Source organism: Thamnophis elegans, chromosome Z (assembly GCF_009769535.1).
Source record: "Thamnophis elegans isolate rThaEle1 chromosome Z, rThaEle1.pri, whole genome shotgun sequence".
In the NCBI taxonomy this organism is placed as follows: domain Eukaryota; kingdom Metazoa; phylum Chordata; class Lepidosauria; order Squamata; family Colubridae; genus Thamnophis; species Thamnophis elegans.
The window spans coordinates 121,154,727-121,178,157 of NC_045558.1; the positions used below are offsets into that span (position 1 = coordinate 121,154,727).

A 23,431-nucleotide genomic window follows, 5' to 3' on the forward strand; every position below is an offset into this window, starting at 1 on the left:
ACAGGTGACACACAGAGTACCTTTTTGTGGACAAGCATGCCATTGTCAGCAGCTGTTCCAGGTTTCGGTGCACACCTGCATGCCAGCCAGCTGGCCAGCTCACATGCATGCTCTGGAACCCAGAAGAGAGCAGCTGGCCAGTGCGCATGTGTGCCAGACCAGCTGTTGGGCATGCATGTGTGTAATGGAATCCAGAAGAGCAGCTGGCTGCCGTGCGCATATGCATTGGTCAGCTGCTCTCTTCTGGGTTCCGGCGTGCAAGCACGTGCTCTCCAGTTTTAGCAAAACGGTGCCAGAAAGGTTAACCATCAGTGGTATAGGGTCTCCTAACTGAGCAGGGGATTGGACCTCCAAGATCCCTTACAACTGTAATTCTGTTCCCTAATTTTAGTTTGATAAAATAGGTCTGGAGATCTTTCCCTATGTTTTAGGCAAAAAAATATATGGTAGTGAGGAGAGCTTCAAAACAGACTGACTTGATATGAAACTCCCATCGCAACTGTCTTTTTCGGACAATACAAATATTAGGAGGGATTGGATGGATTTGAGTAGAAGCAAAGTCTTGAAGGAGAGAATAAATTACTAAGGAGACAACTGGCAGGTTTAAAAACCAACATGCCTGGGTTAACTTTGCATTTGTCTGTAGAGATTCTCGGTCATTCAGGTCATGGATGTCCCAAACGTGCTTTTTTAGGAGGCAACTAGACTTTCTTGTTTTACTTTTGAAGATATTTCACTTCTCATCCAAGAAGCTTCTTTAGCTCTGATTGGAGGTAGGGAATGGAAAGATTTATATTCCTTGCAGACAGCTGGTCATTTGCATTATTTTAGAGGGTCTTTGAAGCACTTGGAGGTTTATCTGTGTCCTCAGAGTCACCTAAGTAATGCTCCTGGTTCCTGCATGTTTGCATTTGTGCTTAGAAGAGAAACGTTTTAGGAATAGATAAGGGACCGCGGGATTTCATCCCGAACAGAGAATTCCTGGCTGGATAAAAAAAAATCATTCAAGAGGAGGGGGGAAAATATCCCAAAACCTCTGCCAGAATGGGTAACTCTCCCTGCGCTGGAAGGAGCCACAGCCGGGATACCTTTATTCTTACCACCTCGCTTCCTCTATTAGGATTCGCGGACGCTTAAGAAAAGATTGCGCATAAAAGAAAAAGCCCGTTTCTTCTTCTCCCCATTCCCCAAAAGGTAGAGTAAACGGAGAGGGGATCTGCGCGGGAGGTGAAGTGGGGAAATTGGAATGACTGGGATTCGGGAGCGGTTGCTTCACTGGGAGCAAGCATTCCCACCACCACCACTCCATTCCGCCTGGCTTTTTCCCAATCCTACAGGAAGAATGTTTACCCGGGAACCGCTTTAGCCTGAGCCGGTGGGAGAAACTGCTGCGTTTCCGTCAGGACATTTTACGCTGTGACACTCACTACTCCTCCTACTCCTCTTTCTCCTCCTCCTCCTCCACCCTCCAGCCTTGCCCACCCACCTCTGGTCTAGGTACATCCTCCACCCTCCTTTCCTTCTCCTCGGGGGTCTTCTCCTCTTTCTTTCTTCCGATTTGCTCTTGAGTTCTCCTTCCTTTTTCTTTAGGACTGGTGGTCCCTCTCTTCTATGAGACACTAAGGGGAGCTGATACCTTGTTCTGAATATTATATACCCATTATTGATTTTGGGAAGTAGGGGAAAGGTAGGTGACAGCTGCCATACACAGAAGGATTCGAGATCTCTCTCTTTCTCATCACAAAAACCCACACCGGTAGCGCTGAACGGGTCTCCTGGCCGCTTGGAGATGGAGGTGGTTGATTTTAAACTGATATTGGGAGCCCTGTGCTAAACTCTACCAAGTCTTTGGGCGAATAATCAGCTTGGATTCATCTGCCAGGATGTTTTGGCATTGCTTGCCACCGGCTATGCCTGTTGGGTAGGTGCTCCCAATCTTGAATCCTTTCTTAAGAATCATCTTTATCACTATAACTGTGCTTTGGATAACTTTGCTGCTTCTCTGGATTTGTTGCTTTGGGATTGCTGCCTGCCCCTGCCAAAAATGTCATTGCTGTCTTTTTCTTTGTGAGTCTTTCAGGCAGGGCATGTTCTGTCAGACACATCCTTAAGAAGAATTTGGATTTATATTGCTCAGGGTTTTGCTTGGATCACTGCCTGCCTCTGCCAGTTGACTTTGTCATCTTGATAGGTGGCCCAAAGACCTCACTTACCTCCTCCTGGACATTACAGCGGCATTCTTCTACAGGATAAAAGCACAAGATGCATGGTGGCACCAACTGCACCATGCTGTGAAACTTAGGTACAGGGATGAGAGTTAAGAACAGAGATATTGAATATCACCCAAGCAGGGTAAGTTTAGAGCCTGTTTAATTCCATCTACGTATGCATCTACGTATGGTAGCTACTATTATATGGGAGAGAAAGGTGGAAGTGCATGGACTTCTGCCAAAATCATTCTGTGGAATTTAATAAGCTAGTCCTCAGGCTATAAATGACACCTAGGCTAGAAAAGAAAAGCTGCTGCAAATGCTAATTGGAGAGGTAGCAATTGGTATGTAATATTCAAGGAGGAAAATCATGGGGGGGGGGGTGTGTGCAAATTGGCTTGTCCCAAAAATGGGGGATCTAAGATCCAATTAACCTGCAATTTCTGCTATTTAGCTCTTCACTTCTTCCAATCTATTCAATCCTCAACTGGCACTGGATGCTTCTCCTTGAAGCCTTATAAATAAAATTCTGAGCTTCCATGTTCAGAAGTAGTTTAACTCTGAACAGTAAAGGAACACTGCTGCTTTTGTGATTTCCTCTGCAAACCTCCCAAAGCATCTGGTTGGCTAAGAAGGAAATGAAAACCTTCAAACAGAGAAGAAAACAGATAGCCACAAATTTAAGAAAAAAATCCTAGGAAACATCTGAGCACTCTGACTTTCCAGTTGCTGCTGCCATACAAAAAGCCCAGCATCCGTATCAGGAACTCTTTGCTATTTCCCTAAATGTTTTTAAAGATTGCTAGGTGCACCACTTTTCAGTAAGTTATTTTTTGTAATTCATGTGAAATGTTGATGTGTTAGCCAGTATATATTCTTTAAAAACTAGAATAACTTTTTTCTGCACTTCTTAGTCTTTTTCATTCTTTCCTTAGTAATAGAGAGGTGGATTTTTTTGACCCTTTGTTGACTCCTGGCAACTGCCCTAGAGAGACAAATTCCTGCATTTTTCTTGATAAGATTTCAAAATGTCTTGCCATTGCCTGCTTCCTAGGTCTGAGAGAATGTGACTGGCACAAGTTCACCCAGCTAGCTTTGCAGCTAAAGCAGGACTGAAACTCATCATCTTTCTAGCCTTATGCCTTAACCAGTAGACCAAACAGCCTCATAGTAATAGGAGTAGGGGAAGTGGTGGTTTGATTAGTTAAGCAATTACAACTTTACAAGTTGTAGTGTATATAATGTCTCTTGCCTCATTCTGAAGACCACATTTCCCCTATCTGAACCTTGCAAATCATCCCTGAGCCAAGATAATCATTGGGTTGGCCACTCTGAAATCAGAATATTGGGGCTTTGTCCTGACCCAGCATTGTTGTTTTTATGTGTTAACACACCTGGAAAGTGCCAAATTGAAGAAGGCTATTGGAAATAATTAATTCTCACCATGTTAGCCCGCCCTAGCCTAGTCAATCTTTATTAAATATCTTGTTTTGCATTTCTTTTATTACTGTTGACATGAATTTTATACATCTATTATATGGTCCAGATTTTAAAGGGCAAAACCTGGCTATCATGGATGATAGGATTAAGATGTTTATTAAATACAGTAAATATATATGTATTATTTAGGGTTTGATCGGGAGTCTTGATGTTTGTAGTGTTTGTAAATGTTTTGTTCAGGTGTTAGGTGCATTGATTTCTCAGAATTCTGCTGAATCACATTCCTAAGTGAAGTGAAACAAGACAAGGTCAGTTACTTTGCTACCAGGTAAAATAGTTTGCTGCTATATAGAATGCATGTTTCCAGATCTAGTGTGTCCAGTAGGCCTTTACTAATTAAGTATGCTTAGGATTGCAGTCTTGCTAGCCCTAGCAGTTGAGACTACAAACTTTACACATCATCAAAGAAATAATAAATTGCAGTTTTGCAGCCTAATCCTGTGCTTTTTCATTCAAAGATAACATTTACGTTGGGAAAATCAGGTTTTGAAATGTAATATCCAAAGTACAAAAGGAGATAGTAGATTTGGATTTATTGCCAAATCAAGTGTTCCTTAGATATCCTAGGAAAGTTATAACCATAAAGATACTTAGCTGGAGTAATCTCCCTGAAAAGAATAATATCTACTTCTAAGTAGACATGCACAATTTTGGGATGTCACTGGATTAATGGCTGAAAAGTTTAATTGACAGGGCCTAAAGCACCATCCAAATTGCCCTGCTAAACCTCATTAGCAGAGTGAGTTCTTTTAAACAGCCTGGATTTAAATATAAAAATGCTAAATACAACTGAAAAAATGGTTCTGAAAGCCTCTGTGAGGCAAAATGTATTCATCCCATATTTAATTCCACTCTGCCCCCAAAGAGGAAAACAAATGAGCAGAATATTTTAAGCTATATCTCCTCTAGTGATGACATCGCTTGTCATGCCACCATTGGCAGCAAGGAAAGAAAATACTCACTTCTGCTCTGAGCCATAACTTGGCGTAGTTTTGGTTTGATGAATAAAGTACAGTTGGCCAAGGTCACCCCTCTAAGCCAAGTGCAAACAAATAACGTGGCATATTTTGTGTGAGATGTGAATTCAGTCTGAGAATCTATCCAATCTGCAGAAGCAGAAGCGGATGGGGGCCCGGATCCACCTCTCGTCCCAGAGTGCATGGTATGAATGGCCTGCTGGGGAGAACGGGGGTCGTGGGAGTGGAGGAAGGGTCTATGGGGATGGGGACGGGCTGGAGCATCCTGGTTACGTTTGGGAGGAGCAGGTACGACGGGAGCTATAGGGCTAGCCATTACCGGGGAAGGAGGGTTTGCTATGTCACAGCGATCCCTCGTTCCGGCCCTGATAGCTCAACTCAAGGACCAGGTGGCAAGAGAAGTCAGGGCCCTGGTCTCGGGTTGCTGTTGCTAAATGCCAGGTCTGTGATTCATAAAGCTCCCCTCGCCCAGGACTTAATATTAGACGAGGGGGCAGACCTGGCATGTATTACTGAAACCTGGCTGAGCCACGAGGGAGGAGTCCCCCTCTCAGAAATGTGCCCAGAAGGGTTTCAGGTGCTCCACCAACCATGACATCAGAGAAGGTATTTGGTATTTGGTATTTATTCGATTTGTAAGCCGCCCTATTCCCCGAAGGGACTCAGGGCGGCTGAACAAAAACCAGGGGAAGGGGAAAAACAAATACAGAAAGTAAGACAAACAGGACAGTGATACAACAATTTAAAAAGCACAGCTAGCGCAGCAGATTCGAGTAGGGGGGGGGGAACTCAACCCCAGGCTTGCTGGGACAGCCAGGCCTTAACGGCTGTCCGGAAGGCCTGAAGGGTGGCGAGGGTCCGAATCTCCACGGGGAGCTCATTCCAAACGGCCGGAGCAGCCACAGAGAAGGCCCTCCTCCGGGTGGTCGACAGCCGGCATTGGCCGGCAGATGGAATTCGGAGGAGGCCTAATCTATGGGATCTAATGGGTCTATGGGAGGTAATTGGCAGGAGGCGGTCTCTCAAGTACCCAGGTCCAATATCATGTAGGGCTTTATAAGTAATAACTAGCACCTTGAAGCGTATCCGGAGACCAATAGGCAACCAGTGCAGCTCTCGGAGGATAGATGTGACGTGGGTGTACCGTGGCGCACCCACAATCGCACACGCGGCTGCATTCTGGACCAGCTGAAGTCTCCGAACACTCTTCAAGGGCTGCCCCATGTAGAGCGCATTGCAATAGTCCAGTCTTGAGGTCACAAGGGCATGAGTGACTGTTGTAAGATCCTCCCGGTTCAGGTAGGGACGCAAAGGGGTGGGGGAATGGCAGCTATTATCCGAGAGTCATTAGCTCCTCGTGGGATCCCTGCTCCGGAGACTGTCGGGTGTGAGTCCCTTCTGGTGAAGTTGGACCTAGGAGGTCAAGTGGGCTTGTTTCTAACGTACCTACCTCCCAGCTGTGTTACAACAGCCCTGCCTGCGCTCCTAGAGTCAGTAACCGGACTGGCGGTTGAATTCCCCAGACTGATAGTACTGGGGGATTTCAACCTGCCATCTCTTGGCGAACGCTCAGATGGGGCGCAGGATTTCATGGCTTCCATGACAACCCTGGACTTGACCCAGGTAATTCAGGGTCTGACTCATACAGCGGGACACACGCTCGACCTTGTGTTTCTCTTGGGGCAGTGGAGATCTGGAACTGAAGGGCATGGAGATCTCGCCCTTGTCATGGTCAGATCACTTCCTACTGAGGCTTGATTTTCGGAAGCTACTCCCCCACTGCAGGTAGTTGGAGCCGATTAAATGGTTCCGTCCCAGGCACCTGATGGACCCATTGGGATTTCAGACGGAGCTTGGAGAGATACCTGACTCCCTTGCCCACAATCCGACAGAGTCCCTGGTCGCTGCTTGGAATACAGCGGCGGCTGGGGCACTAGATCGGATTGCGCCTTTGCGGCCTCTCCATGGCAGTGGATCCAGGAGGGCCCCTTGGTTTACCAAGGAACTCCGGGAGATGAAGCGCCAAAAGAGATGCCTAGAGCAACGCTGGAGGGCTACTCATTTTTTCGCTCTTATTGCGTCTGCAGAATCCCGCCCGGCTGCCCTGTTTAGGGTAACCCGCTCCCTCCTGAAAGGAAGGGATGCGGGGAACCCTTACAGGGAAGGGCTGAGGAATTTGCTCAGTTTCTGTCGGCAAAGTCACTCAGATTCGGATGGACCTGAACTCCATTTGGACAGTACCAGTGGAGATGCCGAGGGAGGGCCTTGATCGGATTTCTTGGAGTGAGTTCCAGCTTGTCACTCCTGAGGAAGTGGACAAGGCCATGGGAACGATGAGTGCCTCCACCTGCTTACTGGACCTGTGTCCCTCCTGGCTGGTCTTGACCAGCAGGGAGGTAACACGAGGCTGACTCCAGAGGATTGTGAACACCTCTCTGCAGGAGGGATCTTTCCCGCAACCTCTGAAGGATGCGGTGGTAAGACCCCTCCTTAAGAGCCTTCTCTGGACCCAGCTATCCTTAAAAACTACCATCCAGTCTCCAACCTCCCTTTTTTAGGGAAGGTTGTTGAGAAGGTGGTGGCCTTTCAACTCCAACGGACCTTGAAGCAGATTATCTAGATCCCTTTCAGTCGGGTTTCAGGTCTGGTTACTGCACCGAAACGCTTTGGTCGTGCTGACGGATGATCTCTGGTGGACATTCCTATATCCTGGTGCTCCTTGATCTCTCAGCGGCCTTCAATACCATCGACCATGGTATTCTTCTGCAACGACTGGAGGAAGTGGGAGTGGGAGGCACCGTTTTACGGTGGTTCTCTTACCTCTCAGGCAGGTCGCAGTCGGTGTTGGTTGGAGGACAGAGGTCGACCCCTAGGCGCCTTAAATATGGGGTGCCGCATGGCTTGGTCTTGTCCCCCCTCCTATTTAACATCTACATGAAGCCACTGGGTGAGATCATTCGCCGGCACGGGATTAAATATCACCAATACGCGGACGATACCCAGTTGTATCTCTCCACCCCGTGCCAACTCAGTGTAGCAATGGAAGTGATGTGCCAGTGCCTGGAAGCTGTCAGGGCCTGGATGGGAGTGAACAAGCTTGCACTCAAGCCTGACAAGACCGAGTGGCTATTGATGTTGCCCCCGAAGGACAGTCCAGACATTCCATCGCTTAGCCTGGGGGGTGAAATTTTACACCCCTCAGAGAAGGTCCGCAACTTGGGTGTCCTCCTGGACTCGCAGATGACACTAGAACATCATCTGTCAGCTGTGACCAGGGAGGCTTTTGCCCAGGTTCGCCTGGTGCACCAGTTGCAGCCCTACCTGGACCGGGAGGCACTTCAAATGGTCACTCACGCCCTCGTCACCTCAAGACTTTATTACTGTAACATGCTCTACATGGGGCTACCCCTGAAAAGTGTTCAGAGACTACAATTGGTCCAGAATGGCCGCGCAAGCGATATCGGGTGTACCTAGATACACCCATGTTACACCTATCTTCCGCGAGCTGCACTGGCTCCCTATCGGTCTCCAAACGCACTCCAAAAGCCCTACATGGCCTAGGAACCTGATATCTGCGAGACCGCCTCCTATCACACACCTCCCAACGGCTGATAAGATCTCACAGGATGGGCCTTCTCCGGGTAACGTCGACCGGACAATGCCGGCTGGCAACTCCTCGGGCGAGGGCCTTCTCTGTAGCTGCTCCGCCCCTGTGGAACGATCTACCCCCAGAGATCCGGACCCTTCCCACTCTCTCGGCCTTCCGAAAGGTCACTAAAACCTGGCTATTCCGGCAGGTCTGGGGCTGTTGACCTCATGAAACGAGGTCCAGCCCCACCTAGATTGAGTGTATGATGTGTTGCTTTTTAATCTGTTTTCTCTTTCCCTATTTTTAACTTTTTATGTTTTTAATCTTGTATTTTGTAAGCCGCCCGGAGTCCTTCGGGATTGGGCGGCATATAAATTCATTAAATTTACAATTTACAATCATAATGTAGCATTTTCTTCACCCATTCCAAAAAACACCTGTATTAAGATGCTAATTTCATTCGCTTAAACTGCTTAATTTTGTATATTTGAATGTCAGCCACAACTGTTCAACTTGTTGACATGGATATTTAATTAAAATTTCATAGTTCTACCCTTAAAACGTTTGTGGCTGTTTCTATATGGCTGTTTTAAAAAAAACTATTAACATATCATTACATTGCATAGGTTAATTGTTGCAGTTGCTTTTTTCTTTTTACAGACTTAGTACTGCGGACCAAGGAAATCACTCACATTCTCATACAAAACTTATGGAGCTGCAGAGACATTCCAAATCTATAAAGGATCCTCATAAATTCTCAGAAACGTTGGATTGCCTGCAAGAACCCAAAAGCAATGTGGGTCAGCATATCAACCTGGAGATGGGGGTTGAGGGAGAGGATGCCCATTCTTCACCTCCTAAACTCTCTCGGCCACCAGCACCTTCTCCTAGCGGCACCCTTGTCCAAAGTTTGAATAGCTTACCGGGAGCAGACAGGCGGGTACACGCTCCGGGTGTGACTACAACAGGCCTCGACCAAGGAGAAACCTCTCGACTAGGACATTACCTGTTGATTGACAACCAGGGGATGCCCTACACTGTACTGGTAGAAGAAGGAGTGGGGACACCTGCGGGCCCTGAAGGGGGTGGGAGTGGGGGGACCTTGCGCAAGGTATACAGCTGCCCTGTGTGTTTGCGAACATTCGAGTACCTGTCTTACCTCCAACGCCACAGCATTACTCACTCAGAAAGCAAGCCCCACATCTGCCGGGCATGTGGCAAAGCTTTCAAGCGCACTTCCCACTTGGAGCGTCATAAGTATACCCACTCGGGCCGGAAGCCTCATCAGTGCCCCATCTGTCAGCGCCGTTTCCGTGATTCTGGAGAGCTCTCCCATCACCAGCGGGTGCACACTGGCGAGCGGCCCTTCCAGTGTGAAGCATGCCACATGCGCTTCGGGGAACGCAACACCCTCCAGAGGCACATCCGCCGGAAGCATCGACTGCAGCTCCTCCCCACGCCATAAAGACTGGCCTTTGGGGCGGGGGGGGGGGACTTAATTTGGCCTGAAGACCTATCTAGGAAAGTGTCATCCAGGCTCTGTTAGCTTCCATGCATTCAATAATAATCCTAGCCTGCTTAAATCTGCCTGGGCTTTATCGATCCGATATTTCCACATCTGTCAACACAATGACAACTTGTTCCATAGGAAAAACTGGAGTGCAGAATTTCTCCCCAGTGTGCTAAAAATTGGCAGGCATGCTGAGAGCAGCTTGACAAGATTTGACATGGACCTACTTTCTCTTGCCAACGAGGACTTGGTATGATATTTTATATATACTAGAGTGTATCATGCCTGTATGTACCTCCCCCCCACCCCCGCCAGGAAGATCCTTTCCCTTCTGCTTTGTTCCCAAGCATCACTGTTACCTTCGCCCGTATAGGCAGTGCACACCTAGCATGGATACAATGGCTGAACATCACTTCTCCACCACGTGCACCGTAGTGTGGTTGCATTTAGCTTCAGTGTTCTGGTAGGAGTCTTTTTCTTGTGCCAGGCCTAAATGGCAGGGAGACTCCAACAGGCCCTGGGTAGACTTACCCATACTGCATAAACACTGCCTTTATTATCTATGCCCCAAAGGCCTGTTTATCAGATAGACCAACATTGCATGCCTATTTAACAATGCCTCTGTAGAACTGGCATTTAAATCTACCACCCGCTAAGCATGGAGGTAGGCCTCCCTTTCCATATATTGTTCAATACCCAAACAGCCTGGTGGAAAACTAGGTCCTTCCTATCCATTCTAGAGTTTGTATCAAGAGTCCAACTGGTGTGGGAAGAGATGCCAAACTGGACAACTATGAGGATACTTTTTTCTTCTACATAGGATTTGAAAGAGAATGGAGGTTTTGTCCGAGTGAGCGATAGAAGAGACTGGGGGAAATGTCAGCTAAATTTATGGAAAACAAGGATTTGGCTCTCCCTTTATGATAATGTGAAAGTACAAAAAAGTGAATGGAGGTATGCTTCCCTTATAGTCCCTTGGGTGCTGAAATTAGGTGAAATTATGAAGAATTTGAATGATGTTTGCTTATTGAGCCTCCCCCCCCAGCGTTCCTCTCAAAATTCACTGCTTTAAGACATCTCCACTTTTCTTACAAGCATAAAAACCCAGTGTGGGAACTGGGGCAGCAAAGGATAAAATATGGGCTATTTCTTTACTGTCATATCTGAGCACTCTCTTATTTTGAAACTCTCAATTGTTTTCCAGTGAAAATTGGTATTACAGAATCCCTTCCCAAAGGTTTTTAGTTCAGGCTTCAGATAGTTTAGTAAGGTAGTCCTCAATTTATGACCACAATTGAGCCCAAAGTTTCTGTTGTTAAGTGAGACATTTGTTAAGTGAGTTTTGCCCCCTTTTATGACTTCACTTGCCACAGTTGTTAAGTGAATCATTGCAGTTGGTAAGTTAGTAACCCAATTATTAAGTGAATTTAGCTTTCCCGTTGATTTTGCTTGTCAGAAAGTTGCAAAAGGTGATCACATGACCCTGGGATTCAGCAACGGTCATAAATATGAACCTGTTGCCAAGCATCCAAGTTTTGATCACATGATCATGGGGATGCTGCAAAGGTCATAACAGTGAAAAATTGTCATGTCACATTTTTCAGTGCTGTTGTAACTTTGAATGGTCACCAAAGGAATTGTCAAGTTGAGGATCACCTGTACTTTGTTCCCTTGTCTAGTCCATTTTTAAAAAAAATGAAATTAGGTGGTGCCATTTTAACTCAGCTTTCCAAATAATTTTGGGCCAAAATCTTGAGTTTACCTCTGAATTAAGTGTTTCCAATCAGTATCCTGGCTGGGAAATCCCATATATTTTCATTTTGCTGACGTTGAGAAACACTGCGGTAATTCCAGGAGAATAGCAAAAAAAAAACCTTGCCACATGAGCTCAACCACCATATGTGGATTGTAACAGCAAAGAATATTTATACTGCCATCTAATGGCTGACTGCAGTACTGCAGACTTGATAGGGTAGTTCTAAAGACTGGTTTTGGAGAAATATGGGATGCTGTGGTTTCCTACAATATTTTCACAGGTTTTAGGGTCTGTTTCCCTGGTATTTTGATGGGTGTGATGTGAGGCTAGGGGGAATAAGCAGGATAGACTGTTATGCAGACATGTGTTGCAAAATGTCAGATGGACTGGTATGTAATCAGGGAGATGCTGTGTCCACGTTTCCTCTACTTAATGTTGTATATTTGACTTACCTCTGTTTTTGCTCTCTTTTTTAATTAAAAACAATTCTTTGGGGTTCTGGTTCATTTTCTTGTGCTATTCAAATAAAGTCATACTGTGTCATCTCTGTCTTGTTAATCTGTTGCCTAGAAGTGAGCCTTTTGCGTGTGGATGGGCACAAAATAAAAAATCATAGAATCATGGGTTTGGAAGGGACCTTGGAGGACATCTAGTCCAACTCCATACTCAAGCAGATCTTATGCCATTTCAGTGGCATTTCAATCTCTTCTTGAAAGCCTCCAGCAATGTAGCACCCACAACTCCAGGAGACAATTAATTGTTCTCACTGTCAGGAATTTTTTTCCTTAGTTCCAGCTTGAACCTCTCTTTAATGAGCTTCACCTGTTACTTTTCTGTTCTTCCTTCAGGTGCTTTGGGGAATAAGTTGACCCACTCTCTTCTCTGTGACAGCCCCTCAAGGACTACAAAACAGCTATCATGTCACCCTTAGTCCTTCTCTTTGTTAGACTAGATCTCCGTAGTTTCCGCAACTGTTCATCATACTGTTTATCCTCATCCATCCTTACAGTTGCTCCAGAGAAAGCCATAAAGCATATTTGTTGCTCTTCTCTGTACTCTTTCTAGATTCTCAGCATTCTTTTTGTATTGTGGTGACTAGAATTGGACACAGAATTCCAAGTGTGGCCTCATTAGTGTAGTATAAAATGGAACTTCACATGACCTTGATACTGCCCCTCTGTTGATTGAGCTCAGGACTGCATTTGCCTTTTTTGGCAAGTACAGTATACTGCTGGCTCATACTTATATATGGTCCAGCAGGACTCCTAGATCTCTCTCTCACAGGTACTACAGTTGAGTCAGGTGCTCAAGTATTCTTGTTGTTAGTTGCAAAGTCGCATCTAACCCATTGCGACCCCATGGACAACATTCCTCCAGGCCTTCCTGTCCTCTGCCATCCTTTGGAATCCATTTAAGCTCAGGCCTACTGCTTCGGTGATTTCATCCAGCCACCTCGTTCTCTGTTGTTCCTTTCTTCTTTTGCCCTCAATCTTTCCCGCATTAGGCTCTTCTCCAGTCAGTCCTTCCTTCTCATTAGGTAGCCAAAGTATTTGAGTTTCATCTTCAGGATCTGGCCTTCTGAAGAGCAGTCAGGGTTGATCTCCTCTAGGACTGATCAGTTTGATCACCTTGTAGTTCAAGGGACTCGCAGGAATCTTCTCCAGCACCATAGTTCAAAGGCATCAATTCTTTGTCACTCAGCCTTTTTTATAATCCAACTTTCACAACCATACATTGCAACTGGAAAACTTTTTATGCACGCTGAACTGGCAGTAATGCTGGTAGCAACCTACCCCTGGCCCTAAGAGAGAACCTTAAGGTATCTCACTGCATACTTCACCCCATGTAGATCAGTGACGTGCAGTGAGGTTTATGGCTGATGAGGCAAGCGGGCAAAAGCCCCCCTATGTCTGCTGACTTCGGTGGGGCTTTCAGCACTGTGTCTGCTACAGCGGTGGGGCTTCAGCAGGGCTTTCAGAAAGCTGCGCTGGGGCTTAGTTGCGGCTTTCGGAAAGCCGCTCCAAAGCCCCAAAGCCCCAGCATGGCAGGGCTTTCTGAAAGCCCCGCCGAAGCCCCAAAGCCCCGGCGTTCAGATCTTCACTTTCCGACTGCTTCGTGCTGCCGCTGCGCTCTGCCGCCTCGCTCCCGCTGCCTCTGATGAACAATCCTCCGCTTTCTTCAGCTCGGACAGAGTCGGGACACCCAAGCTGCTGGCAGTGGCGGCGGGGGCCACCTGAGTGGCCATGATCCCCCCTCCCCAGCCAGCCAGCCAGCCCACCCACCCCCACCCCACCTACTCCCTGCCTGGCCAGCCAGCCGGCACCACTCTTCTCCTCCTCCTCCCTGCTCAAGTGGCGGTGGGCTCCGCGGGATAACGGGTTATCAATCCTCCCCCAGTGCGGCAAGCTCCAGTGGGCTGGATGCGGGTGCGAGGGGCCTGGCCCTGCGGTGCCTCCTCGCTCAGTTGCAGCTGGCAAAGAAAGGGGAGAGGAGGAGGAGGAGGAGGAGGAGGAGGAAAAGGGGAGGAGAGCAGGACGGAGCTCCCGGTGGGGGGAGAGGAGAAAGGGAAGGGGGGCACAGCGGGCAAAAGAAAGAAAGCACCAGCTCACCAGCAGAGGCGGGCAAAAGAGGTGGGCTGCCCCTCTCTTCCCAAACAAGGCTTCCCCTCTCTTCTCAAACAAACTCTCTCAAATTGAGAGAGTTTGTTTGAGTGAAGTGAAGAAACAAACACACGCACGCACACACACACACAAATTACTTACAATAAAAAATTACTTACAAATTACATTAATTTTGAACTCCTCCCCCTCCCTCCGACCCACATACCTTTTCCAGTTGTTTCACAATCACAGAGGATTTCAACTCTGCTCTTGTCTGCCATGATGAAAATGTAAAAAATGTAAAAAGAAAAAGGCAAGAACTGCTGAGGTCAGGCTAGATTAGCTGCTGCCAGAGCCTCCAATAAATGACTCTGCTTAACTGTTTAAAAAAAAGCCTCTAAAACCATGCCCTCTACAGGAGGAGGTGAAAGAACAACATGCCTCATCTACATAAGGGATTTTTCAGCTTTTAACCCTTGCTTAACTCTGCTCGAGTGATCATAAAGATAGACTAAATGAGGCACATGGTTCTCTTGCCGCCTCCTGCAGAGGGCATTTTTTAAGAGGCTTTTTTAAACAGTTAAGTACTAAGCAGAGTCATCCACTGTGACTCTGGCAGCAACTACCTCAGCCTTTTTCCTTTTAATTTTTTTTCTTTTCATGATGACAGTGGTGAGGCCCTGCCTCCCCTGCCTGCATGTCCCTGATGTAGATGTAGTGCAGTTGGTCAGCCAATTGTGTATCCATCTGCTAGATAGTGGTACTGTCTATTGCACATTGTTCTATCTCACCAAGAAATAGATGGTGGTTTACTTTTTCAAATTGAATTGAATTGAATTGAATTTATTATATTTCTATGCCGCCCTTTTCCCAGAAGGGACTCAGGGCAGCTCACAACCCAAGTCAGGGGGGGGGGGGGATAGGGGATACAAATAGAGGGAAAAAAGACATGGACAAACAATATCACAATTTAAAAACAACTCAACAGGCACACCATTAGAGCGGGGACAGGAACTCATCAGCCCCAGGCCTGTCGGAACAGCCAGGTTTTAAGGGCTTTGCGGAAAGCCTGAATGGTGGTGAGGGTCCGAATCTCCATGGGGAGCTCGTTCCAAAGGGCCGGAGCAGCCACAGAGAAGGCCCTCCTCCGGGTGGTCGCCAGTTGGCATTGGCCAGTGGTTGGAATTCGGAGGAGGCCTAATCTAATCGGTCTATTGGAGGTAATTGGCAGCAGGCGGTCTCTCAAGTACCTAGGTCCAATACCATGTAGGGCTTTATAAGTGACGACTAGCGCCTTACTGTCTTACTGTAAACAAGGGATTTCTTAATTATGCTGGACAAACATTGACAAATCAACCAATTAGTAAAAGAAAATATTTAACACTCTAAACCAGCAGAGTTGCTTATTTTATAAGCAACTATAACTATTACTTTGGGGGATGCTGTAGGTGATTACAAAATGATAAAAATCTTTTCAACATTTCATCATTGTCTAATGATCCAAGATGGTGCTCCAGGAGGGGATGTGGATCATGAAATCTGGCATGTCTTGAGGATCAGAGTATTCACACAATAAGAGTCTGGAGTCTGAACTATCATGATTGCAACAAAGGTCAAAGAACATGTGAGTAGATCGATTCCTTGGAACATCTCTGGATAAGGCGAGGAAGGAGATTGCCCAAAATGTGCTCTGGCTGGCTACTCCCCACAATCAGATCATAGGATGGTTTTCTGCATTTTTGAGTATGAAGATGATAGGACAGTGTTTCTCAACCTTGGCAACTTGAAGATGTCCGAACTTCAACTCCCAGAATTCTAGGAGTTGAAGTCCGGACATCTTCAAGTTGCCAAGGTTGAGAAACACTGTGATAGAATTAGTCATCTTGATCTGTGGTGAAGACTTTCTGTGGTGAAGACTTTCAGAGGAAATTATGTTTGCAAATACTGCCTTTAATCCTGGACCAAGGAAAACTTTAAGCATAAGAATTTAAAGAGTGAATTAAACAACAAAATAGTAAATAAGAGTTTAATCTTAGAAAGTTATAAACAGAGTAAGTGGCCAAACAAAATTGCAATATTGAAACTTTTACAATAAGATTTTAAAATTATTTATAAAATACAAACAGTGGCTTGTAGGAAATAGATCCTGTTTTGCTTTTTTGTAAGACACAAACAATATATTTCAAAACCTGAACATTAGAGGGAACTAAAGATTTTAGTTAATGAAACTATAATAGGCCTGCCATGTTGGTTACAACAATACAAATACTGAGGAAGACTTTTGAAGAATGGGATCAGTATCCACTATATCAACAATGCAGTAATTAGGTCTGGTTCTATGGATAAACTATGTCCAAATGATATTACTGAAGAAGTGTCAAATGTGGACCAAATGTTATATGACAAGATAGGGATGATATCGAAAGTAGATAATTATTTAGAAAAGGGAGTTTCATTGGATCTACAAAAGAAACAGACTGTTTTTTAAATGTTAAAATGCAAATGATAAACCAAGAGAATGACCTGGATATTCTACTGTATTTACAGAAGGATCTTGTTAAAGCCTTTGAAGAACTCCGTATGAAGAAACAAAAAAGAAATTATATTAAACCCTGCAACAATATTTGAGTAATTAAGACTCTTAGAAATAAAAGGAAAGAGTATAAAGTTGGTTTATTTGATCAAGGTTAAAATAAGATATGTTGTTACCTTTCCTGAACTTTCCTGAACTTTCTGCTGACACCAGGACTGAAAATATGATGTTTTATGGATTTGTTTATAGATAAGTGATGGGATATGAGATAGAGATAAATATCTGTAACATTCCATTCTTTGATTGTTTCAGCAACCATGTTGTTGAGGCACATCAGATTAACACCAACTTTTAGTTTGAGAGTAAAGAAGCAATACTATAAAATTGGGACAACTAAGCACTACTTTAAACTTCCTTCATGTGTCACAAAGACATGGCAAAACATAACATCATGACATGTTTGCACTGCAGCTAGGAGGAGTGAGATTTGTCAAATTTATTCTGCCATAGAATAAACTTTGCATGGATTAAATTATCTGTATCCTTCCTTTGCCATCAAGTAATTTGGATTTTTGCATCTCAGATATGATTGCCCTGCTCTACAGAATTGACTTTGCTGAAGGGGCAGGAAAACAGTTGTTCTCTTAACTTTTGTTATATTTATTGCACTATGAAAGTCTCCTTTGAGCCATCAGATATGAAAAAATCCACATCACCATTAAATGACCTAACTGAACTACATATGTAAACTTATTTTTGTGACCAATTGGTGATCCTCCGGCTTGCTGCAACATAACCCTAATGTAGAAATGTTAATCCTAGAATAAATTTAGGATTCAACTGTAATTTACCTTGTGTTATTGTTCCACTGAAAACCATTGTATTTAAACCAGGGGTGTCCAACCTTGGGAACTTTTAAGACTTGCGAGCTTCAACTCCCAGAATTCTGAGAATTGAAGTCCACAGGTTTTAATGTTGCCAAGATTGGACATCCCTGATTTAATGTAAACTTAATGACAGTGTGTATATATGTATGTATGTACGTATGTACGTATGTATGTATGTATCAGTGGTGGGTTTCAAAAAAATTTAGAACCTCTTCTGTAGGTGTGACCTGCTTTGTGGGAGTGGCTTGCTGGCCATGTGGCTGGGTGGGAGTGGCTTGTCGGCTATGTGACCAAGTGAGAGTGGCTTGACAGTCATGTGACTGGGTGAGCGTGAATAACTTGTAAAATGTGGTGAAACTCACTTAACAACGCTCTTGCTTAGCAACCAAAATGTTGGCTCAGAAACTCTGGCATTTGAAGCACACAAGTCTTAAAGCTGTCAAGTTACAAGACTCTTGCACCCCTAACCCTTTAGGGGAAAAACCCAGTGGTGTTCAAACTTGACAGCTTTAAGATTTGTGGACTTCAACTCCCAGAATTCCTCCTCCAGTCATGTTGGCTCAGGAACTCTGGCATTGAAGCATGCAAGTTTTAAAGCTGTCAAGTTACAAGACCCTTGCACCCCTAACCCTTTTAGGAAAAAACCCCAGGGGTGTTCAAACTTGATAGCTTTGACTTGTGGACTTCAACTTTCAGAATTCCTCCTCTCACCCTTCATTTTGATGATGTGTGGATGGAGTGGGGGGGGGGGGGGGAGAGAGCTGGAACTGGTCACTGTAGATTTGTGGAACCTCTTCTATAGAAGAGATTAGAACTGGCAGGAACCCATCCCTGGTGTGTGTGTGTGTGTGTGTGTGTGTGTATAAATGTATGTATGTATGTATGTATGTATATGTGTGTGTGTGTATATATATATACACACACACATATACATACATACATACATACATACATACATACATACATACATATATATATATATATATATATATATATATATATACTGTTTATATATATAAACAAAAACACACACGCACACGACTGATTCTCGCGATTTTAAACGAGTGTCTTGTGCCTTTAAATTGGGAGCGGGGGCGGGGGGAGGAGACGATGTGGATTTGCGTTTTTGACGGCCGGCAAAAATAAAGAGGATTGACTCTGCCATTCCCTTTAATTTCTTTTTTTTCTTTTTTCGTTTTCATTTAAAGGGAATGCGCGCGCATGGGAAGAGAACGGCAGCCCAAGAGAAGAGAAGAGAAGCGGGGCGGGGAGAGCTCTCTCCAATCGTTTGTCCACGGAGCGAAGGAAGCCGAAAGTTGCGAAGGGCCCCAGGGCAAAAACCTTGGTGTTAAAGTGAATGGAAAACAGGCAAAGGTGAGATTCCATCCTAGAAGTGGGTATGCAGCCGCCGGATAGGTTCCGGTGTTCTGCCCAGGGATGAGTAGCAACTTCCATGCCTCGGGGGGGGGGGGCACACAAAGAATCCAAAGTGAATTGGGGCGGGGGGGGCAGCGAATCCACCTTGTAGTAAAGGAGGGGGGACTCCCTGGCTTCTGGCACCTGGCACGCAGCCAGCCAAGCTTCGCGCAAAGCTTCACTCGCGCAAAGCTTTGCCAAGCTCGGGACTATTGTTCTCTGCGCTCTCCGATTTCACAGCCGAAGATTTCGGATTTCGAGGTGGGGAGGCCGCCGCCGCTTATGTCCCTGGCAGCCGGGTTCGAACACCTGGTTTCTGTGCACGTAAAGGCTGATTGAAGGGGGGGGGAGGAAGCGAAGGGGGAAGAGGGGTCCTTCGGGAAGGTTGAAAGAGACAGCTCGAATTCCTGGATTTCCGGAGATTCCGGCTTCCTTGGGTAAGGGAGGAAATCTCAGCCAGTTTAAGTAGCAACTGGAGGTATAACTGGACGTTCAAAAGCTGATCTAGTTAAAAACAGAATCTGCTCTCCAGTACAGTTGTATGGCATATCATAAATATGCTAGCAATATAAATTAACGTATTACCCAGTATATTTATAGGGCGTTCAGAGGTTCTTCTGCTGGTCCGTTTTTCTGGGTTGGCAGAGAGGGAGGCTTTGTAGCTCAACCTGCTTCAACCTCTAAGAACTGGGGCACAAGGAAGACCCATAAGTCAGCTCTGAGTCAGGACTGTAGCCTGCTGGCAGAGAATGATAGGAAGTGTAGTGCTGGTGTCAGTTGGCTTAAGGGAAGCTTAGCAGGGATTCTCAGCCGGTTTCTTGGTTCATGTGTGAGATTTTTTTTTTTTAATCTTACCTCAGGGTAATGAAGCAATGAAGTTCACACATTGCATAAGCTTTAATTTGATTTATTTGGTTTTGGCATCAGCCTAAACGTATCAGCCAAGCCAGTGGTGGGACACAGTCTATGACTGTGCTGAAATGCAAAAAGGAATTTACTTTCTGCCAACATATAGAACACCATGTCCTAGATTTGTCTGGTGCTTTTGCTTCTTATTGCTGACTTAAATTGGAAACATATATTCTAGTAGATGTTTGATTTCTCCACAATGGTCAGTTTTTTGAAAAAAGGTCAGGGGGAAAATGCCCTTGGGTTACATTTGACTCCTGGGAGATCAATGGGCACAACCCCACACAATCACACAGTTTTCCTGGCAAGTGTAGACATTACTTGCCACTGTCTTCTTCCGATGTGCTAACCTACAGCTCTGGGTTTCCCTGATGCTCCAACTATTAATTACGATTAGGTCAACTTTTAATGTCTGAACCTGGACAAAGACGGTGGGGTGCTGTCAAGAGCCATGGTAGCGCAAGGATTAGAGTGCAATACTGCAGGCTACGTCTGCTGATCACCAGCTGCCAGCAGTTTGGCAGTTTGAATCTCACTAGGCTCAAAGTTGAGCCTTCCATCCTTCCGAGATGGGTAAAAGGAGGACCCAGATTGTTGGGGGCAATATGCTGACTCTGTAAACCGCTTAGAGAGGGCTGTAAAGCACTGTGAAGCGGTATATAAGTCTAAGTGCTATTGCTTGAGCAAGATGTTTAGCCAAGATCCATTATTTTGTTACGTGTGGATCATCAGACATTAGGTGCCATGGAGTTATTTTGGGTTCCCAGTAACCACAGGAATCTTCTCCATAGATATCCTCGGGCCTAGGTCAGCAACCTGCGGCTCTGGAGCCGCATGTGGCTCTTTCATGCCTCTGCTGCAGCTCCCTGTTGCTCAGAATATGTGCCAGAACCGCCAGTGTGCGACACCTGCTGGCACGCAATTTATTGAGCTACCCCCATTAGGTTTTGTGGTTCCCGGTGTATTCTTTTGTGTGGGAAACGGATCCAAATGGCTCTTTTAGTGTTTAAGTTTGCCGATCCCTGGCCTAGGTGAATGAGTACAACAGCATGCATATGAATGAATGGGGAGATCAAATTTGGATGCCTCATTTCTTGCCAGAAAAGCTTCTTACTCCAACCCTTTTTTTTCTAACACCAGGAAACGGTTTCCACTACCCCCCTATTCTCTCTGTGAGCCCCGGTTTCCTTTCCATTTGTTCCTGCTTGGTTCTTGCAGTTTGTGTCTTCTTTCTGCCTCTTTCAGGAACAGATGCTGGGGACCAGCCAATGGAGATCCAGCTAGTAACAGTGAAGGAAGAGATTGGATCTGTTCTGCCCCCTGTGTGCCAGGAAGACCTGCCAAGCCTTGATGGGCCCCAGGAGCAAATCCAGCAGTGCCAAGGGTGCAGAAGCCTCCTTTTAGAGCCTCAGAGCTGGTTGTCCAGCAGTATTGACGCTCTGGTGCTCCCCGTTGAGAGGCCTTACAGCTGCTCTTTCTGCCCTAAACACTTCAAGAGGGCTTCAGACCGACGTGATCACGAACGGGTGCATACCGGCGAAAGGCCATATGAATGTGGCATCTGTGGCAAGCGCTTCACTCAGAGCTCAGTATTGTCTGGCCACTTGCGCATTCACACCGGCGAACGGCCTTTCCACTGCAGTGTCTGCTTTAAATCTTTCAACAACGGCTCCAACTTCCGCAAGCACCAACGCATTCACGGCCCACCATCTGGGTGTAGTGAAGGGAGAGTTGGTGGGAAGGACTGTGATTCTTTGTCCGGAAAGAAACCCGCGCAAACGAAAGAAGGAAAGGGTGGCAGATATCTAAGCCGTACCTTTCTGCCAAAGCAAAACGGCAGTCAGCCCGTCATAGAGTTAAGAGAAGGCAAGAATAAGGCTGATCAAAACCTCCCAGGTAGGCAAAGTTGCTTTTATAGCACTAGGTTAAGCCTAGAGGACTATTGCACCAGCAGCCACAGACAACCAGGTGGTAGCATGGCTGCATTCAAGAGGACGGGACTGCAACCGGATGATGCCAGTCTTGGTATTAACCTTGCTATAAGGCAGGGCAGCAGAGATGGTCTTAAGGCAGATGCTCTGAAGCAGGCAACTGATAGCAATGGGCATGCTGGGGAACTGGGTCCAAACACCAATTGCCGCTACAGCCAAAAAGCCCTTCCCAATGGCCACAGTTTCAAACAACAACTGCCAAAGGCAAGCACTGAAAACCCCACAGAGGGCTCAAGGCAGAACAGAGCAGGGGGAAGCCACACTCAGGAAGAACAGAAGCAACTGGTCGACAGCTGCCCTGGCAAGTTACAGCTAGAGAGTGGCAGCAGTTGTGGAAAAGGCTTCTTGCCAGTTGGGGACAACAGGGTCTCTGCTCACAATCAGAGGGGCTTCGGAGTAAGGAGGCCAAATGGCCTCAGAGGGCTCAAGCAGAGCAGAAGTGGAGGTACAGAGGTGAGGCAGAACGGTAGAGGGGAAGGCGATGCAGGGGGACTAAGTGAAAAAAGCAACACTTTAGTTTCAGAGCCAGAGGAAAACAATAGCCAGGGAGCTTCTCTCAGTGGCCTTAGAGAAAGAGAGCTGACCCAAGAGAGTAGCACCTATGGAGACTTTCAAACATGTGCCCCAGAAAAGTTGAGTGGTCTCAAAGTAGAACCGCTTACGTGGCCCAAAGATGGCATAGCCTGGGAAGGTCCTGCCTCAGAAATGGATGACCCTGAAGGACCTTCTCCCAGTCTGAAGGCTACGAGATCACCTTGGCAATTGGAGAACCTTGATCCATGTTCCATACCTTGCAATGCTTGTGGGCCTCAGAGATGCCACTCTTTGCAGGATCAGCTTGGAAGCACTGCTCAGCATAGAGAAGGTAAGGAGAGGCCCACCCCTTTTCTTTTCCCAGTTCATGAGTCCTCTGATGGACATGCACTGCCTACGCTCGAATTCAAGCCGTTTCTCTGCTTTGCCTGCCCCAAACAGTTCCGTCGTGCCACAGACCTGAAAGAGCACCTGCGAGTGCACACCGGCGAAAGGCCCTTTGGCTGCAGTGTCTGTGGCAAGCGGTTTACACAGAGCTCAGCTTTAACCACTCACCGGAGACTGCACACTGGGGAGAAGCCCTTTGAATGTGCGGTCTGTTGCCGCCGTTTCAATAACTCCTCTAACTTTGCCAAGCATCGTCGAATACATGGGCCGGACAGCATAGGGCATAGGAATAAACCAGTGGAAAAAGAGCTCTGGAAGGTAAAACCAGATTGATTTTTGTTTTTCAGCAGGAATTCCTACATTGAAAGGTAGAATGAAAAACTAAGGATGAAATGTGTTATTACAATACCGAATGCTGATTTTTAGTTAATAACTGGTTACTTGAGAGACCGCCTCCTGCCAGTCACCTCCCAAAGACCTATTAGATCCCACAGACTAGGCCTCCGAATTCCATCTGCCGGCCAATGTCGGCTGGCGATTCCCCGGGGGAGGGCCTTCTCTGTGGCTGCTCCGGCCCTCTGGAACGATCTCCCCGTTGAGATCCGGACCCTTACCACCCTTCCGGCCTTCCG

General features: G+C 46.2%; 2 protein-coding genes across 6 annotated transcripts; both read left to right on the top strand.

The window, feature by feature from the left end:
- The first annotated feature begins 1,489 nt into the window (after positions 1–1,489).
- LOC116520888 (zinc finger protein 581-like) lies at positions 1,490–10,718 on the top strand. Of its 5 annotated transcripts, none has more exons than XM_032235337.1 (3): positions 1,490–3,031; positions 4,823–4,872; positions 8,937–10,718. In XM_032235337.1, the coding sequence occupies exon 3, from the start codon at positions 8,986–8,988 to the stop codon at positions 9,739–9,741; it is 756 nt and encodes a 251-aa protein (XP_032091228.1). In that variant the 5' UTR covers positions 1,490–3,031; positions 4,823–4,872; positions 8,937–8,985; the 3' UTR covers positions 9,742–10,718. The 5 variants fall into 5 exon arrangements, with proteins under 5 accessions (XP_032091228.1, XP_032091230.1, XP_032091227.1 ...); XM_032235339.1 differs by having other exon boundaries at positions 1,490–1,921; XM_032235336.1 differs by lacking the exon at positions 4,823–4,872.
- A 9,776-nt stretch (positions 10,719–20,494) lies between these two features.
- LOC116520886 (zinc finger protein 20-like) lies at positions 20,495–23,146 on the top strand. The gene has a single exon (XM_032235334.1). The coding sequence runs from the start codon at positions 20,937–20,939 to the stop codon at positions 23,130–23,132; it is 2,196 nt and encodes a 731-aa protein (XP_032091225.1). The 5' UTR covers positions 20,495–20,936; the 3' UTR covers positions 23,133–23,146.
- The last annotated feature ends 285 nt before the right edge of the window (positions 23,147–23,431 follow it).

Bases quoted from the DNA above. Each gene is read 5' to 3' on its own strand.
- LOC116520886 (XM_032235334.1), top strand. From the start codon at position 20,937: ATGCATATGAATGAATGGGGAGATCAAATTTGGATGCCTCATTTCTTG.
- LOC116520888 (XM_032235335.1), top strand. From the start codon at position 1,884: ATGTTTTGGCATTGCTTGCCACCGGCTATGCCTGTTGG. The intron at 1,922-8,936 runs GTAGGTGCTCCC...TTCTTTTTACAG, and splicing joins CCACCGGCTATGCCTGTTGG to ACTTAGTACTGCGGACCAAG.